General features: G+C 39.7%; 2 protein-coding genes across 5 annotated transcripts in view; one reads left to right on the top strand and one right to left on the bottom strand.

The window, feature by feature from the left end:
• The first annotated feature begins 1,089 nt into the window (after positions 1-1,089).
• gosr2 (golgi SNAP receptor complex member 2) lies at positions 1,090-8,123 on the top strand. The gene is made up of 6 exons (XM_084414144.1): positions 1,090-1,301; positions 1,772-1,836; positions 3,849-3,957; positions 5,404-5,536; positions 5,667-5,807; positions 7,089-8,123. Exons 1-6 carry the CDS (start codon positions 1,273-1,275, stop codon positions 7,248-7,250), a joined length of 639 nt encoding a protein of 212 aa, XP_084270270.1. The 5' UTR covers positions 1,090-1,272; the 3' UTR covers positions 7,251-8,123.
• Positions 8,124-10,980: 2,857 nt separating this feature from the next.
• gpatch8 (G patch domain containing 8) overlaps positions 10,981-19,958 on the bottom strand; it is a 42,643-nt gene continuing 33,665 nt past the window's right edge. For all 4 annotated transcript variants that reach the window (XM_084434346.1, XM_084434348.1, XM_084434347.1 and 1 more), the window contains 5 exons: positions 18,297-18,364; positions 18,129-18,215; positions 15,463-15,606; positions 15,183-15,313; positions 10,981-15,092 (listed from right to left, as the gene is read on the bottom strand). In XM_084434346.1, the coding sequence (XP_084290472.1) occupies positions 11,132-15,092; positions 15,183-15,313; positions 15,463-15,606; positions 18,129-18,215; positions 18,297-18,364 (4,391 nt within the window). In that variant the 3' untranslated portion in view covers positions 10,981-11,131. The remainder of the gene's footprint in view (positions 15,093-15,182; positions 15,314-15,462; positions 15,607-18,128; positions 18,216-18,296; positions 18,365-19,958) is intronic.

Genomic DNA, 19,958 nt, shown 5'->3' with positions numbered 1-19,958 from the left:
TTTTGATATCATTCTTGTGTCTGTCTCCAGGCATGGGAGGCACCAGATCTGACTAGTGTTTTCTGATGCAGGGCTGCGGAAACCAACATAATTAGACAAAACTGGGATGAGCGAAAGGAGTTGACAAAACCTAGCCCCAAGAAGTTTTGTCATTATGTTCTTCCTGTCACTGACGCTCCATCAAGGGATGAAAGTCGACACACCTTCCCCCAGGCCTCAAGCTGTAACTATACAATAAGAGTGATGGAATTTGCTTTCATAAAACTGCAATTGCTGTGTGATTCATGTTTTACATTAATGATGAATGGGATTGAGGTTTACAAAACTTTACATTAATAGCTGTCATTTAAAGGGCTTTACAGAGCAGATTTATGAATGCAGAGATCAAATGGGGAAAATACCTTAATTCACATGATTTCAGATTAAAGCTGCTTGCTACTAATTGCTGTTCACATTCTAATCTAAACGTTCAGATCTTCCTTACAAAAACCTAACACTGTGTTAGTTTCCACCAAAACACAGGGCTGTATTTTTGTACCAGGACAACATTTTATGAGCCTCAGTTGCCATATTATAACGCTTTGTTTATCTACCAGTTTAATGAATTAATGTCTCGTCTTCTAAAATCTTCTATTTTTTAACGTCTGTTTTATTCTGTTATTAGAAATTAACAGTGTTCATCTTATAGTTATAATTTTAGTTCATCAAATAAATCTCCATTATATTAATGTAGACTATTACTACATTTTTATTTAGCTAAATATCATAGGCTACAGATAAATGTTAATAGGTCTGTAGTAGGCTAACTGTAGTAGGCTAACCAATGTTTTTGATCATTGGACAAGAGATTAAAATATATATCAGGACTATTCTTCAGTCAAGTTTCCATATTCCATATCTTTAAATTGTGCCTGGTTTCTTTGTTTAGCCTAGGCTATATGATTGTAGTTCTGAATGTAATTTGACCTTGTTTGGTCTGTTGTACTATAAATGTATTATTATGTATAAATATGAATTAATTAATGAATAATACGATGCTGAATACCATCCGCCACAGCTGGCGCTGTTCTCTCGTCTAGCAGTGTTTTTACAGTCAGGCGGTTGAGAGGGCACCTAACAGAGGTCCCTTTTCTTGGTGACGTGTATTCGTGAAATCGATATGTGAAACTAAACGAAACGGATGATAAAAACATTGCATAACTTTCGATTAGAGGCTTTTTTCTTTTTCTTTTTTTACCGTGTTTTTGGTGGCGCCTTTAACCGTCTCTGAAGATGGAGATGCTTTACCATCAGACCAATAAGTGAGTTTGTTCATTCTGCTGATAATTTTGAAATAAATTAGCTGGCTTAACAGTAAACAGAGCGTTTTCATAAGTTCGGTACAACATGTAACAAATAAAAGGCTCTTTGAAATCTATTGTATAGTAATGTGACAAGCTGCTTTGGTCTGACAGCATCTGTTAACCTAAATGAAGAAGATAATGTTGCTTTGCTTTCTCTGTTTTCTTCCGGTTTATGAATCTAATATTTTTTTGGTATTATTATTATTATGCTTAATTACGGTCTTTCAGCTGTTTAGTGTGCCAAAAGTGAGGTTAAACTCTAATGTAGAGCACGTATAATGCTATCATCTGGCTGACAGCAGAGACGTCACACTAGATAGCGAGACATCCATATGAGCGAGTCCCCTAATGTTTCTAACACCACTGAATAATGTACAGTGCGTTTAACCCTCTCTCTCTTCTCACACATCCGTGTCTTTCACTTCCAGACAAATTCAGGAGGTTCAGTCTCAGATGGGACGACTGGAGACAACAGACCGACAGTCAGTCCACTGTAAGTCAGTGTGTGTGTGTGTGTGTGTGTGTGTGTGTGTGTGCTTACAATAGAACGAATAAAGATCCTCAGAGACGATAGGATACAAATAAGACACATACTCTCAAACATTATGATAGTCAGAGCTGGGTAGTATGGTTTATGAATATGAATTTCACCTAAAAGCTGCTTCCTTATCCTTGATTGGTAATGTGTCTACCCAATACATATGGTGTACTCATGTACAGGGATATATAAATACACTATAAAAGCATAATCTTAACTGCTAAATGTGACTAAAAGACATGAAGATATTATAAACAAATCTTTTAAATCCGTACATGACCAAGTATATACCAGGTGTCGTATAGGCCGTATCATTTATTGAACCAGAATGCCAATATTGTAGCACAACATTTACCGTAAAACAACTTTTTGGTCTGCCCAATTTTTAATGTCATGAGACAACTCTTTTTATTTTTATCTTTTACTTATTTCGTATCTTCCTACTCTGAGCTGTTTGATGGTCCTGCACTCAGAAATGAGTTGTTTCTGTGGCAATGCCCATAACTATGCCCATTTTTTGTCGATATTTAATCACTACATAAATTCGCATCTTTATTCTCTTGTAACGTATTAAAGAACTGGGAAAGAGCGCCAGGTAACACCAGTTATAATAATGTGTCATATAACCGGTCCTAGGCCTGGTTTACACCTGCGTACCGAATAATATTTAACTCTAAAAGTTTTTTGGTTACATGTGTTTTCCACGACCTCTTCGCAAAAATGTATTGACCCCATTCACACCAGTAAAGATACTCTTGTGATTGGATACCTAGATGTAAAACCACATGCAAACTGTGCCCAGTCTTCGAGATGCGGGCAAAGTCATTGTGGCAAAGCCACTGGGTGCCACTGACCACCTGATTGTTCTGTAGAGGTGGAGCTCACGCAGAGAGCCAGGCTGGTGCCACGGCAGGAAGGACAGGGAGGAGTGATGGGGTGGGGGGCATGGAGAATGAATGCTGGATAGGAGGGTGAGAAGTGTGGAGTGGTATGGTTTGTGTGTGTGTTTGAGGTGGTGTTGTGGCTCTGTGGTGAGTCTGAATGAGATAACCGTCTCCTACCCATACTGATGACATCATATGAGATGTCATAGGCGGGAAGGATGCGTAACGTATGTGTACGTTTGTCTGTGTGAGAGCGACTGTGAGATTGCATTGTCTCAGTGGGTGGGGGTCAGGGCAAGACTGCCTGTGTGATAAAACTTTCCCACCAGTCTGTGGTTCTCTCCAAGGAAGCTGCACTCATTCCCAATCTGTGGATCTGCATGTCAATGCTTGATTCCATCTGTACCTGTTATTTATTTGAACTCATTGCAACTTCGTAGCATTTAAAATGGCTAATTGTAGCTTTTAGTGTTGTTTAATAACATAGAATAAAAAAATCTGTCATATATTGTTATCACACACACTTACAATTTTTTTCACTCATTGTTTCATAATTATTTGTATATCCACTATAATATATTAGAAATTAATAATTTTACTCAGCAAGCATGCATTAAATTGATGTAAATTGGCATTTAGATATTTATTCTTACATAACTTTTACATTTTCTATTCTATTTTTCAACAAAAAAAAGAAGTTTTCTTCTAAATTAAGCAGCACAACTGTTTTCAACATTGATAATAATAAGAAATGTTTCTTAAGCAGCAAATCGTCATATTTAGACTGATTTCTGAAGGATCATGTGACACTGAAGACTGGAGTAATGATGCTGAAAATTCAGCTTTGATTCACACCAATAAATTACACTTTAAAATAAATAAAGATAAGTAAAGAAAAGTCATTTTAAATACTAATTATATTTCACAATATTAGTTTTTACTGTATTTTTGATCAAATAAAAGCAGCCTTGGTGAGCAAACCATCCCCACCTTGAATGGTAAAGTATGTGAAGTACTTTGTTATGTACTTGATATGATTTTTATTTGTGTACTTATATTTTCTGATGCTTGTGTTTCTTGCAGTACTTGAGAATGAACTTCAAGCCCGAATTGATCAGATCTTTAATCAGCTGGAGCGACTCGAGATACTAGCCAGTAAAGAGCCACCAAACCGCCGCCAAAATGCCAAACTGTGAGTGCATCAGTAAAAATATCCACTAGTGCCTTCTTGAATCCAGTCCTCATCTTGATCAGAGGTTGCTTTCTGGAGAATTGCCAACTAGAGCAAAATAAGAGCTAAATTAGATTCCAATTTGATCTTTAATCAGTAAGCACAGACTGATAGCAGTCCAGTATGTGAGTAAGTGGAAGCTGGACTATAGGACTGTTGGATGGATGACTACCTCAACGTTGTAGGTTCAAAGATCAGGGGATTCATAAGCTACCGCACCATGACAAAGCAGGTTGCTCTGGGAAGATTGTCCCTGTAGTAAATACATAATGTAAGTTGCTTTGAATAAGAAAGCCACTGCCAAATGAAGAATAATGTGATGTGATGTGATGTGATGCGAGGTGATGAAGGTTAGGAGTGTTTGTGTTGTGTGCCGCCCCGTGGCAGTGGGATCCAGTGAAAACATTCCGTCTGCAGTCACGTCATCACCAACATTCCTGTTGTGTGTGGCAAAGCTTGGCTAAAGCACTGCACAAACACACCTGAGGCCAACACACCTGTTACACCAACTCATTCACAAAACACTGAATATCGTTCAGACACTTCTTGAAGAGTGCCTGTCTCACAATGTGTGTGCATGAAACCAGGTTAGTGTTGGTAAGTTGGTCTAATCAATGGGAATCCTAGTTTTAATGGAAGGAGCTTCAGACACTTTTGTAATTTAAGTGATTTTTAGACTTATATATGTTTGAATAATTTAATGTTTTTCTGTGTTTGGTCAAAACAGCTGAACAATAAGGATTTTGTTTGTTGGCCTAGTCAGCCCATTAGTTCAGATTGGTTTTGTCCTGAAAATATTATTATTATTGGCCCTACAACAAAATCAATACATTTTAGAATTTTTTTTAAATTGTTAAAAATATATATAAAGAAATGAAATGTAATTAATGAAAATGTATTGTTTAAAAAAAAATATATATATACAATTTATGTATATATGCTAATGATTGCATAATTTTACTTATTTATTTATTTAATAAAATAAATGTTACTTTTAGCAGTGTGATTCTTATTATTATTAATATTAATTGTAATGGGATTTTCATATAATAATTTTTTAGCAATGTAATTAAAAAAAAACATGTAAATGCATACAAAATCTCTAATTATAAATGGATATAAATTAATTCTATATATTTTTAGATTCATTTTCAATAATAGCTTGACAACTGGCCTGAAAATGTCTTATACTAGCCCTGAGCCATTGTATTATCCTTACTGTTGAGTCCTAAATGGTGTAAATAAATTGTGAAAAGTTTGATTCGAAATGAATTTTTTGCCGTTTCTGAAAGCAAAACCTCTTTATACTTAAATGAGCAGGTACTCTACAACTATTGCATCACCAGACAATACCGGTGGGGCTGCTGTGTGGTCCAAAAGATACTCAGTGTGTTTTTCTTTCTGTAGGCGTGTTGATCAGTTAAAGTATGATGTGCAGCATCTTCAGACAGCCCTGGGGAACTTCCAGCACAGACGTTACGCTCGTGAGGCTCAGGAGAGAGAAAGAGAGGATCTCTTGAGTCGAAGCTTCACAACAAACGTCAGTAGACCACACACACACGCCGCCTTCTGCACAGTTTCCCAAACTCTTTCACTATCACTCATCAGTCTATAAACGTACATCACACTACAAAGAAGGCATGATTTCGACAGTGTTTTTTTTTGTGTAGGATGCAGACACCTCCATCCCTATTGATGAAACCCTGCAGTTTAGTAGCAGTCTACAAAACGCTCACAGAGGAATGGACGACCTGCTGGGCTCAGGCTCCAGCATCCTGAACGGCCTGAGAGACCAGAGGAGCACACTTAAGGTCTGTGTGACACACAGAATGCAGGGCGGATTGCATTTGGAGACCAGGAAGGGGAATTGTTTTATCCTCTTATCAGGGTGTTTCTAAACATTTCTAATAGTGCTCGACTGATTGTTGATAAAGTGCCGATCGCTGATAATACAGTTTAATGATAGCCAAACGAAGTGTTCACAAGATTGAGGAAAAACAATGGATCTATTGATCCATTTAAAATGAAATCATAACAGTTTAACAGTTTAGGCAGTGATATTTTGGCATTATTTATATACTATTATATTAGTAGCTTTTAATTTGAGTTGATTTAGTAATTTTGTTGATTTTATCTTTCTTTCTTTCTTTTTTTTTTGTATTTTAACTTAAACTTATTTTATTTCAGTTTGTGGCCAAGGCAACATTTCTAATTTCTTTTTACATTTTATTTTTTTAATCTAATATTTATTATATTATTATATTTCAATGCAGGGTTCCTACGCAGGTTTTGATTTGAATAATTTCCAGGTCTGGATAAGTATGGGAAAAAAGAAAAAACAGAGTATGGAAAAATATTTGTGTTTCCAGACTATTGCCTCCATTCAGTTTTCTAAAATATGAAAATAAAAATTTCTAAAAATAACAGTATCACACAAGCAGAGAGTTTTCATGGCGAAAGTTTAGTGATTGTCTAACACGAATGAATTCAAGGCACACATTTTCATTACGCAAAACTGTTTGTCTTTTACCATAAGCAAGTCTCTTTTAAACTTCACTAAATGAATGTGTGTGTGCCACTCAAACCAGCAGCAGAGAATCGTTTGCACCTGATCATCTAAATCAGGCTGTATTTTGCTGTTTGGTGATCATGCAACATCCAACCTCATTTACAGCATCAAACTGATGCAGAGGTGACTATATGCAGGTTATAAAGTGTTTGAGGTTATCACTTCATGTTAACATGGTCTGAAATTTGAGACTGAAAAAGTATGGCACTTTTTTTTTATGGAAATCGTGTAGGATCCCTGTCAATTAATGAAAATGTTTTAGTTAACAATAACAACACTGGTTTGAGGTCATGCATGCGCATTTAGACGCTGACAGTGTGTTTCCAGGGAGGAGTATGTGTTCTTCCTGAAGCTCGTCTGATTATCACAGAGCGTGAGAGACCGCCTCTGACTCTGGTTTTGGGGAAGTGACGGGGGTGATGTGTACCTCAGATGTTTTACTGAGTGAATGAATGTCTCTGTTGCTCACCGTTAAAAATAAGATTCTTGGTTACATCTTGCACCTTCTCTCTCTCTTTTTTAGGGTACCCATAAAAAGATGTTGGATGTCGCAAACATGTTGGGTTTGTCGAACACGGTCATGCGTTTGATTGAGAAGCGAGCAACACAGGACAAGTTCATCATGATGGCTGGAATGCTCGCTACTTGCTTTGTCATGTTCCTGGCGGTTAAATACCTTAGCTGAACTTTCCCAACTTCAGGCGACCTTGCTCCTTGATCACGTCAGTGGCTCATTCCGATTTTCGTGCCACTTGCATCACATCTATAAAAATTGCAGAGGTGTGCTAAAGGAAATCACACAACTGCTTCTTTGCAGGATGACTGTCCGTGTCATCCTCACAATTCTTTCTTCATCTACTGTATTTTGAAAGACATTGAATCTTTTCATATCTTTCTGCTCAGCTGACTCTCAAATAAGCAGTTTGAACATTTGCCTCTGCTAGTCTGAACTAAAAAGATCAGTCCTCCTGTAGCTCAGGTGGTATAGAGAGCAAATAGTCATTAAAATGTACTTTTAAAATTGTTTAGAGAATTGGTCTGGCTCTTCATCGTCATCTTTTGGGAGAACAAACCAAAAACGTTTGGTTATTCAGTGCTGTGTTGGTTTTGTACTGTATTATTCCTAACACTTCAAACCTGTAAATACAGATTCTTAGACATTTTTGTGCAATAAACTCATCATCCATATACATCCAGCTGCCCTGAAATGTAAAACTTGTTTCATACTGTTAAACTGTCTTCGCCTGGATCTAAGCAGGAGCCACAGCCCCCGGCAAACAGGAAATGAGACGTCTTATTGGACATCTGCTGCATGGATCTTGACGCTCTGTGTGCGCACATTCACACATGCTCAGGACCCCAGCAGCATAATCCCCAACAATGTCCCCCTGGAACAGTCACAACATTTATGTGTTTGCCACTGTTGACAGCAGGTTCGTTGACCAAGACGAAAAAGATACCATAATGTGACATCAGTTCCTAATATAGGCTTAATTGTTTATAATAATGCTAATAATTGTGTGTGTGTGAAAATGAGATAAAAATTATGTGAAAGTAGAAAAAAAATGTCACCTGCAGTTCTTTTCCACTATAGTCACAAACTGACAGACTTGAGGATTAGAAAGAAGATCTGTTACAAATGTACATAGTCATTAATGCTTATATTTGCTCAAACACATTTTAAGGTATTAAAAAACTGCCTCCATAATCTAACAAGCAGGCAGCATTTGTAATTGAAAGATCTTATATCGTCACCTTCCTAAAATAATTGCCTAAATCATTTTTTGACAAAAAAATATTTGTATTATTATTTTGCATCTCCTCATGATCCTGGCCACCTCTGGTAAACTCGCACACATCCTCAGTTGAACAGATCATGCATTTTTACCCCTGTAGTATAATGGCCTATATGTCGAGAGTGTGACTTAGGCCGTTTTATTCTGAAAAAATGACTTGGGCAGTTTACGACACGATAAAGTTACGATACTTAACATAAAATATTACTTCCTCTATGGTTTCTGGTGAAAACTTTGCAACAAGACGCGGCGTTGATGATAACTAAAGCCAATCTAAGGCAAGTGAAGTACCATCCAACAATGCCATCTAGTGGCATTTGGGTGAACTTCGTTGGGGTGATAAATTAGGGCCTATTCTGCCAAACCCTTAAGTAAATATATCACTAAAATCTACCTACAATAAAGAAACCAGTGTTACAAGTTCAAGTTAATTTATATGGTTTCCACAGTAAGGTAATCCATCCCAGAAGGTGCTCTTTGTGTGGGTTTTGATCATAGTGTGTTCATAAATGAAGAGTTCAGATGCAAAAGCCTCCAAGTGCCATCTGAAGTTTTCTTCTAGAATGATCATTTTTATCAAGCTTGTATATTTAAGTTCAGTAATTTCACTTAAATGACAATAAATAGGTCATTTTCATTGCCATTTAAGTGAAATTACTGAATTTAAATATACGAGCTTGATAAAAATGATCATTCTAGAAGAAAACTTCAGATGGCACTTAGAGGCTTTTGCATCTGAACTCTTCAAATAGATCAAGCACTTTTAGTACAAATTTTGAAAATGCCTTTGTTTGGCAAGTAACATTGACATCAGTACATGGCCAGTATAAGCTTTCTTAGTGGGTGAGGATAGGCATAGACTACTTTTATGGCTGACTGTTATTTTATCAGGTTATTTCTATGTATACCAGAGCTTATTTATTTTCCCCAATGAAGTCAAATTCAGGCACAGATGACCTTGCAATATGTCTCACTTATTGCCACTTTCTGATGGCTTGCAGCTGGTTTTGCAATTCCCGGGGTTCGCCACTAAACAGTGAGAGACAGGTCATGGTTGGTTTGTTAAAGTGCAATTTTACTTATTTATATTTCTGTCTTCCTGTTTTTTTTTTTTTTTATGTTATAGGTTAACCTGAAATGTTAATGTAAAATTCTGCAGCTTGAGGGGATGAGGGGACCGTGAGGGGGTGGTTTGCATTAGGAACATTTGTATTCTATGAAAAAGGTTTTAGTACTACTTCATATAAACATGGATAAAATAATAACAATCACACCTGTACACCAGAATTACAAGTCAAAGTCTTTATTTGCTGATGCATCAAGGAGGAATTAAAAAAAGCTAATGTCACCGCTGCCATTTACAGTACGTCACCAAAAGTTTTGCCACATTCTGTCTCCCTCCAAAGTTCAAACACACTCCTAACCTCTGTAGTACCAGCCCTGATCATGTTAACATAATTTTTTTCCCCACATTTTTAATGTCATTATTTTTTTATTAGCATTTTTAAATGGGTGTTACAAACCTTTATTTTACAGTTTCACTACGTTAACTTTATTTACATTTAACTAAGTATACAGAAAAAAAAAAAAAACATTTTCCAAAGAAAATAATTTAAAATCAAATAGAAAATAAAATTATTGCAGAATACTACAATCATACAGTTGTTACAAGATGCAAAAACAGCATCTCAATGTACATCTTTTCAGTGCAAGATTTCACAATTCAATAAGGGATTGGAACCTTCAAATCCCAAAGTGTAACTTGTTATACAGTTTAAACAGCCTGTGACATTATAAAAACTTTTGACATCAACATGTGTGATGTCTGTTTCATCCACTATTTTCAAATAATTTATATTGATTTACAACCAATCAGCAAAAATAGCTTAACACTGTTCAGTGCTGAGTATGGCTTTTATTTTAATCATCTTGTTCATGTTTTTTTATACCCTTTGATCAGAGTATAGTACAATGGTTTTTGATAATTGGTATGATCTGAAAATTACCAAATATTATGATAATTGTACAGCACACCAATCGTCAGTTTATCACAGCCTGGTTTTTGAATAGCAGGCTTAATTTTATCTTTGCATATTGTATCAGTTAATTCATAAACTCTGCAACTTTCATGAATGCTTAGTACACAGAAAATCAAGTCTCCAAAAGTGACCCTTAAAGACCACCCATTACCAACTGTATACAACCACGCTAAAAGCCCACAACAAAGATTTTGATTATGGCTTCAGCAAGAGAGCTTCTGGATACAAGAAACACATCAAAAAATGAACAAAAATTTGACATACCACACAAAATGAAACACGCCAGCAGTGGTTTCCTAGTTGTAAGAGCCATGTCTTGGCCTATAAACCAACTCATACTCCTTGTGGGAATATATATATATATATATATATATATATATATATATATATATAAATAAATATATATATATATATATATATATATATATATATATATATATATATATATATATATATATATATATGGTGTTACATAACTCAACCAACCTCCTAGCTCCTGGTTCAGGACATAATTTCATAACATTACAATCTCAAAAGGCAGACAAGATCTTATTCTGTCCTCAATTTAAATGCACTCTTAAACAGCCCTGTTGAGGTCACCCTAAGGTAGCAGAGGACGTAGAGGACAGAAGAGGACTATGGGTCGCCAGAAGACTGTGCCACCCATTAGCTAAAACTCTTCAGCCTTGCACGTTGCTTGGCCAGGCCCTCTCTTTGAGAGAAGCCGGTATTCAGGAGCCATGATTTGGAGGGTGCTGAAGGTCCTGCCCTGCAAAAATAGGATGCAGAAGTGGGTGTAGCTGTAGGGCAGCTGCTGCCGCAGCAGAGGCTGGCCGAGGGGCAAAGAGCGTTGGGTAGAGGGCAGCATGGGGGAAATGGTGTAGAGCAAGAGGGGTGTGATGAAGGGCAGAGGCTGGTATAATATGTATGGGTTGGCCTGAAAGGAAGGCAGTGTGGTGGGCTGGAATCAAGCCAGTGTGTCCTAAAGAGTGACCCAGTGAATGGCCCAAAGAATGGCCCAGTGGTGACAAGGAGATAGGGGTTAGATGGTGTTGAGGTATGTGGTGCACCTGGGCTAGCTGGGCATGGGCAGGGTGGTGATGATGATGATGTTGGGTATGGGGATGAAGACCCATGGCAGCAGCGTGGTGCTGCAGGATGGCATGCTGTACTGTGGTAATAGAGGTAGCAGAAGCTGCAGAAACTGTGGGTTGCTGGATGTGCATAGGCTGCAGTGCAGCTGGTGGTGGCGGCGGTGCAGGGGCAAGGTTAGCCGCTGCTGCTAAGTTAGCTGCAGCTGCAGCAGCAGCAGCTGCAGCTGAGGGGAAGCTCTTCACCTGCTTGGCCAACAGTTGCTGTTGAATGTGCTGTTGAGCTGCTTGCTGTAACTTGCTGTATTTCTCCATTTCCTCTGGGGTAAAGGTGATTGGTTGACTTTCTAATGGTGCAAGACCATCCTCTTCAGCTTCCATGCCCATGTCCCCATCCTCCATTGTGGGCGGGGGGTAACCAGGGTAGGCGTGCATAGAAGGTTGAGGTCCCATGTCGGGCCCCATTAGATGCCCGTCCAACATGGGGTTACTGGAGTCTTGTATTGGCTCACCTTGGTATTGTGACATCATCATTGCTGGATCCTGTTCATATTGTGGCTGAGACTCATGGAGGGCTGGAGGGTCTGCGGGTGGATGTCTGGTATCCTCGGACACGGCAGCATTTGATACAGCCTCTTCCAATGGCTGCTTTTGTTGTTGTGGTTGCTGTTGTTGAACTGGTGGCTGAGGTGGAGGAGGAGGTGGGGGAAACTCACGAATGGGTTCTACCAGGATTACTTCATTACTATCAGAATTTTTCGCCTGTTCAGACTTTGCGCCCTCAGTTGAACGTGTAAGAGGAAGAAACGGTGGCTTCTTTCCTGCTTGGAGCTTGCCAAAAAGAGACAACATACTTTTGTTTCCAAGGGCAGGGGGGAGCTTGGGCCCAAAGTATCCCTGTGGAGGGTCCTTGATCTTGATGCCTGTCTTAGTGCCAGTACCAGATTCATCCCCTCCTTTTCTAGATTGGATTTTCTCCAAGAGTTGTCGAGCTGTGAATGAATTTCGATGTTCTGCAGCCCCTCCACCCTCCTTTGAGGAAGCTCCACCACCACTTCTAGTTCCTTGTACTGATGAAGAGTTGCTGTTTCGGGTATGTGCGCGAGAAGAGGACCTAGGAGATTGGGAACGGTAGATTCTGGATCGGTTAAAATCCCGTCGCTGTGTTGAGCTGTCAGATCGCCGGCTGTGACCATGTCGATGTGGAGAGCCCTTGGTGGAGATAGATGAACGACTGGCAGAGCTACGGCTGCGACTGTAGCTGCTGCGTCTGTAGGAACGGGCGCTGCTACTCCTGCTACTACGACTGGAGCTGCGACTACTGCTCCGTTGGTGTCTCCGCCGATGATGTTTCCTGCGGCTGTGTGAGCGTGAACGTGAACGCGAGTCTTCCTCTGAAGAAGATGAGGAGTAATGCCGCCTGTGAGATCGCCCACTACCACGCCTCTCATAGTCTGAGTCTGAGGAGGGTATCCTTGATCTGTGGCGACGTTTTTCATCACTGTAGTCACTGTAACTGTCTGAGTAGCTACGGCTACGGCGACTGTAAGCACTGCTCCCTGCTGAGGAACGCTCTGAGCTACTTGAGTAGGATCGACTGCGTGACTTTTGACCTCTGTGGCGTCTATGGTTGTGGTCTCCTCGACGTGATGACCTACTACGTGATCGTCCAGAATCATCACTGCGGTGTCTGCGCTGCTCGCGTGGTGGTGTGGAGCGACGGCGAGCTGGTCGAGAACGTTGAGAGGATGATCCACCATCCTCCTCACTGTCACTACTTGGAGGTCGACCTCCACTTAAGCTCTTTTGGGCTGAGGCAGAGCAGGAAGCAGCAGGTGTGTTGGTGTCAGATTTAAGACGTTTAGTACCATTGTGTTCCTCTTTAGAGCTAGCCTTTACCGCACTGCTTTCCTCAACTCCAGACAACTGAGACATTTTGTGGGACCGTTTTCTCTTTCCTCCCACAAGGGACGTGCTTACTTCTGATGACTGAGCAGTGGACACTCCATCTTTGTCATCCTTGTCTTTCTCTTTTTCCTTACTTCCACCTCCCTCTGCTTCAATTTCATCAGTGCCACGTGGTTTATTTTTGCTTTTCTTTCTTTTATGTTTCTTCTTCTTTTTTGTTTTCTCTCCCGGTGTCTCATTCTCTAACTCCCCCTCCACTGCTGCTTTTTCTTTACGCTTGGAATGCTTGCTTGACTTCTTGTGTTTCTTCTTCTTTTTCTTTTTCTTAGACCCTGCAGATACATCTTCATTACTTTGTAATTTCTGCTCTTTGTTCTCGCTCTCAGCACCCTCCTCTTTTAAGGATGATTGTTCTTTTTGAACAGTACTGGGTCCTGCAACCGTTGTAGCAGTCTCTCCACTAGTGTCAGGAGTACTGTCTGTGTTTTCAGGCTTAGACCCCTCTTGTCCATCAGTGCTAACTGCCTTGGCAGGTTTGCTGTTTTTGCTTGCCCAGTTTCCTTTGTTTCTTGACAGTTTGAAGTCAAAGTAAAGAGGATTACAACTGTAGGAGAGAGATGGCTGAGCCTTGGTAAATTCCAACAATTCAGAAGGCCATTGCAAGGTAGTGCTTTCATCCTTACTTAGCACAGGAAAGAAAGGCCCAGTTGCCATGAGTGGACCTGTGTCTGGAGACTCTGATATCCCTTGCTTGTTATCAGCTGGTTGGTACGTGCCAACTACTACTGCTGTATCACTTTGCCCTGTAGCCGTACTTCCTGATTCTTCCACTGTCTTCACTTCAGCTGATATGGGAGAGGGATTTGTGTTTTGGGCCTGTGTAGGTTCGATCTCAGTGTCTTTTTCAGATGTGCAGCAGCTGACTTGCTCTCCAACGGTACCTGCTGCTGCCTTCTCATCTTTCGCTCCATCCTCATCCTCCTCCTTGCTATCACACTGGTCTGTAGCCTTCATGAAAAGCAGAAACTGGAAATGGGGCTTGACCCGACAATGTGCAGGAGGTACATAATGGTAATACTGTGGCTCCTGTCCAGAGTAACCTTCCTCCTTTTTCATCATCATCTTCAGCTTGTTTAAAGTAGAGGCCAGGGCTGCTCCATCATCTGGTGGTGACTGCTCTTCTTCACCCTCACCCACCCCTCCACCACCTCCTCCTCCTCCTCCTCCTCCGCCACCTCCTCCTCCTCCTTCTCCTCCTCCTCCTCCTCCACTACCTCCTGCTTGGGAGATATCAGTGGTAGATGCCACAACTACATCCTCTCCTTCAGTCTTTTCTCCTCCCTCTTCCTGACCTTCTTCTCCTTCCACCGTCTCTTCACCATGGTCTGCAAAGAAAGCTGCAACTGTCTCAAGTTTGACTGGGGCTTTCTTAGCAAAAGAGAAGGATACACTGACTTTGGGAGCCTGTGAGCCTCCAGAGGGTGTTGGAGAAGAACTAGTCTTGTTAAACCCAAAGCTGATGGTAGGGCCTGTTCTAGGGGAGTCTTGATCACTAACACTACAGATTCCCTTATCTTCAACAGCCTCTGTGTTGGTATCCACTGTCATAGGCACACCATCCATGGAATCTTCCCCCTTTTCCCCATCTACTGCCACTGTGGTGGTCTTAAACATAGGGCCACTACCAGCGACACTGCAAAATAAATAAAAGAATGAGACCCTGTGCAATGACTGGCAACACTCCCAAAAAAAGATTAGAAGACAGACTCAGATTTTTACTAACCATTCTTGCTGTTTCCTCTGTTCGGCCAGTTCATGAAGCCGCCGCAGCATCCTCTCCTGTTTTCTGCAATCTTTTTTGGAACGAGAAGACACATTTCGAGCAAACTCTCTCTGCTTCAGCTCCTTCAGTCTCTGGTGGATTAGACAGAGAGGAATAAGAGCTTACTGAAAATGTTACGAGCTGCAGCTGCACACGTGAAAAAGACATGTTCAATGTTAAGAAAATGATGGCATGTTTAAATGTTGTTCAGTACAGTCATGCCTTTGTGAATCTCTCCTACCTGCTTGTGTGCATGATCGTAGGAGTTGATGTGATTGTCAAACTCCTGATGTTTCTGGTATTGCTTATCACACAGTTCACAGTAGAAGTTGGCCCTCAGTTCCTCTAGAGCTTTGGCAATAGCTTTTTCCTTCTCCGCATAATCCTACAAAACAGAACAACATATCATAAAACATTAATTGAAATTAAGACCCAATTGTAGACTACGCATCAGTTTTCATTTGTTTCTGCATCGTTGTCCGTGTTGACGTGCAATTACACATGCATTTTAAACCCAAGGGAGGGGTTTTAGCAGACCAATCACAGCCCTTGCGGTCCGCGTAGAATTGACACGTTGTTACATAGAGGTGCACGTTAGGGTACGCCATAGGCTAACCGTGCTACACACAGCCTACAACACAGCTACGGCATGAGTTCGACGCAGAAGTATAAATTGGGCTTTAGGTTGATTGGGTGTGGAAAACTGGCTTGCATAGGCAACATTGGCATTTGGGAGAACGGTATATGAACATTATAATGTACTGTACATGTAGGATAGTTTGTCAAGAAAGACATCAAGTTTGTGCGAAGGAGATTAATAACATCATATTCATTATAAGTATATTAACATGCTTATAACCTCAAACGGCTTTAGAGAGTTACGCACAGTTATCCTCAATGATGTTTTTGTATGTCTGTTTGTATTTGGTTGAGCTCTAGTGGAACAAGAGTAGCTTTCTATCCGTACAAGAGTAGTAACTGTGACAAATCAATCTCAAACATTCACTGAATTTTAACTAGATAAGACTTGCATTTAATCTACGGAAAATTAGGGAATTGGGAAGAACTGTAAGGAAAGAGAAATTATGTGTATAGGATGTTTAAGACTAACAGGAAAAAGGCATTGAACCCTGTTGCTGTCATCAGGGGTTAAAGCAAAAAAAAAAAAAATTGACTGAAAAACTTTCCTCGGCCAACCCCCATTCCACAGCCTGTCACACACCCAGTTTAAGAGCAGTTTTTTCTTCTTCTTGTAATTAGGAGTATAGGGAGTACATGCTTTACCTTCAGAAATGAAATACTCAAAGAATGTTTGATTTAAAGAAAGGCCATTTTGAACTGCGTTTCTATTATTTACACACTTTATGAAATTTCTAATGCTTCTACAAGACTTGACTCTTTGTGATGTAGTCATACAAATAATTAACCATTTGCATAACTTCAACACAAGTTTTTATTTCTCAAATAATAAAAGCCAACAGAGCTTTTGTTTGAAGGTTATTAAAAAAACAATAAAAAAAAAAGGATAACAGTAGCAGTGGCATACATTATTTGTCAAGGAGATAACAGATTCTTAAACATAAGAATCAGTTTAAATGCTGCAATGAATGATGCACACTACAAAATGGAAATGCAGAATGTTTATGCTTATTGTTGACAAAACACAATCACATATTCGAAACAGGAATGGCCTTAAATTAGAAATGATTCAAGGATTATTTTGCATAGATGTTACATTTCAATCAAATGCAAATGCAAATGCAATACTTCTGTGTCCAGAGGCAAATGAGCACTTTATATGAGCATCAAAGATTGGTTTCAGCAACTTGTTTTTGGACTAATCTGTTCATTTAATGGTTCAATTGTTCACTTATGAAGACAGTCACTTGTCGCCACCTACTGGCTTAATGATGCAAGTTGCAAACACTCCCAGTACTGATAATGGTGAAATATAACATTCGAGGACCATATTTATACAATACTGCTATTATAGCATTATAATTAATAGGTGCTTGTGTTGTTAAATCGAGCTTATATTTTCCACTGTAATTAGCAAAGAACATTTATATGTGTTAAATAGGAATACATTGTAATAATGTTAATCTCATGGGCACAGTATGCAATACCTGCTCTTCCTCTCTCATCTCCTAATCTTTACCTGTATATCTTATCTTCCCAAAGCTGAGCTTTGATTGATACAGTCTTTGCAAACATTGTTTCTGTTACTCGTTTAATACTTTTATCGTAAACAGTTGTTTGGTTTAGCTACTTACATCTCTAAGGCCAGACTCGCATGAGCGAGTTACTGGGCAAGGCTTGAGTAAGATAGGATCATTAGATGCGCAATGTATCGGGACAAATATGGAGTGGGTCAGACATGATTTTGACCACTTCATTAAGTTTTGTTTTATATAAAACCTTTCTTTAAAGTGAATTTCGTTTGGTATTAATTGTATCTTGATTTTAATCTATGTTTTATCAACCAATTGCCTAGATTTAATAAATGAGATAATTTATTAAATATAGCAGACAATATAATCAGGACATGGAGGCGCCGGCGCGATATTGCATTGCACGTGAACTGGAGAGCGTCTAATAAATGAACCGAAATATATACAGAACGCTTAGAGTGCAGAGAGGAACATGCTTTCGCTCCACTCCAGGCTTTGATCACATCCCCCTCAGCAGGGTGAATACACCTCATCTTTCCTTAATTTAAGAACTATTCAACCTGAAATTAAGACATTTATTACACTATTTGAGAAATGTAAGCATATTTACGGCCTTAAAATTATGAAAAGTGAATTTAAGACATAAGGAAAGGCGGGAACCCTGCAATTGACAGAAATCCGTCGTAGACTCGCTGCAATTAATGTAAACTTTAATCCCTGTATCATAGAATTTCACCTTGTATTTTTGACGGAGTTCCTCTGTGTCTTCTTTTTCCACTTCCAACACCCGGCGCTTCTCTGTGGCATCTTCTGCATAGTCCAGCTGTGGGCACACATAGGTTAGAAGTGAAAACATTCAAATTAACATTCAGAAAGAAAAGAAAGCAAAAACAACAATCGTCACCTCCATTTCCATTCGCCCCATTCCCATGACGTCATATTTGAGGACGATGGGCACTGGATCAGTTCGTCCTATGAGGTTGGGGGGGAGAGGCAAAAAGAGAGAGACATAGGACAGAGGTTAGACTTTTGTTCAGATATAAGAGAAAACTCGGGGCGGGACAGCCTGCTTAGAGCACAGGGTGCTGGGTTAGAGAGACTGCCTTCAAGTGCAAGAGACCAGAAAGCTACAGTGAACCAAACTCTAGCCATTCTCACAGCTTCATGTGCAGCTCTCCTCTAAAAGGCCATTCCAGGTGCTGCAATATGACAAAATGACCTAAGGCTAGTTTTAATCGTTTACTATTTGAGTTTGCTGCCAATTTATTTTGTAATGAACGGCATACGCTGAAAAAAGTACAAGAAGCTTCCACTGAAAGAAGCAAGGGACAGAAAACAAGGAGGGGAAGGTTGGACTGAAGATTTCACTAAATTTGGCGCAGTGTCCCTACAGTGGCCTGCTTAAGGAGGTCTTATTTCTTTCTTTCTTTCTCTCTCTCTCACTTTTTTTTCCTGTTATCGCCCTCCCACTCTTTTTAGTCATGTCTCAATGCTGTATGGATTGTGTTCTGTCCTACTCATGTTCTTAACTCAGATGACAGAGGCATTTGGGTTGCTGGAAGGAGTGCTTAAGAGAGGGAGGAGATATCAGCATTCACTGCATATTTTCACAGTACTGCGGCAACACTGACTACCTGATCCGAAGTGTGTCTCATAATATTCTCCTCTTTACACCAATTTATCTAGATCTAAACTCTCTCCGAGCTGCTCATCAACTTTCCTACCTGGCTACAGGCCACACCTGGATGCAAATGAGGTTTATGTCCCATATGATATCCTGAAATAGTACTTTCTTTTACTGATCATACGTTTTATATACACAAGCTGTGAAAAGACCTAGATCAGAGGAAAAGTAACATCAGAAAAAATGAACACAAATCAGAATGAAACAAAAAAGACAATCAAAACTACATTGAAGATTGACACATAATTGCTTAATCCACTCATAACCAGCCAAACGAAGCAGAGAGAGAGAGAGAGTGAGAGAAAGAAAGAGACACAGGGAGTGAAAGACGGAGAACAGAGAGAATAAGGACACAAGCACTGAGCTACAGCAGCAAAGTGACGTCAAAGGCCAGAGGTTGCCATGGTGACAGTGCAGGGTTGGGGAAAGGATGTACTTACCTGGGAGAGTGTGGGGATGGGGTGGCAAACATACAGACACAGAGACAGGAAAGGGTGGGGGGTTTCAAATAAAGGAGAAAAGGCACAAAAACAGAAATCATATTAATTTGCGGCTGCACAGGCTAGCACCATGGTCACAGTCAATCAGACTCCAATCAATCGTTTGGATTTCAGTTTTTTTTCTGTCAGTCTTCCTCTTTTTTGTCATTTTTTTGCGGGGAGTTCAAGTTTTAAAAGCAGGATCAGATCATACCCTTGGGCTGATGTAATAATGACAAGGCAAGAAAAATTTGTGAATACAACAAGGGCCAATTGCAAGAACTGCTAAGACTAGTCTTACAAGTTAGTCCATTTTTTTTACTATTCACAACTTAAAAATGTAGATTGGTCTAATTTGATACCAAAAAATAAGACGGATTACCCCGAACTAATTAGTTGGTCA

Source organism: Rutilus rutilus (genome assembly GCF_951802725.1).
Source record: "Rutilus rutilus genome assembly, chromosome: 1".
In the NCBI taxonomy this organism is placed as follows: Eukaryota; Metazoa; Chordata; class Actinopteri; order Cypriniformes; family Leuciscidae; genus Rutilus; species Rutilus rutilus.
Note: the sequence above shows the minus strand (reverse complement) of the source record. Positions and strands in the feature narration are given on the sequence as shown.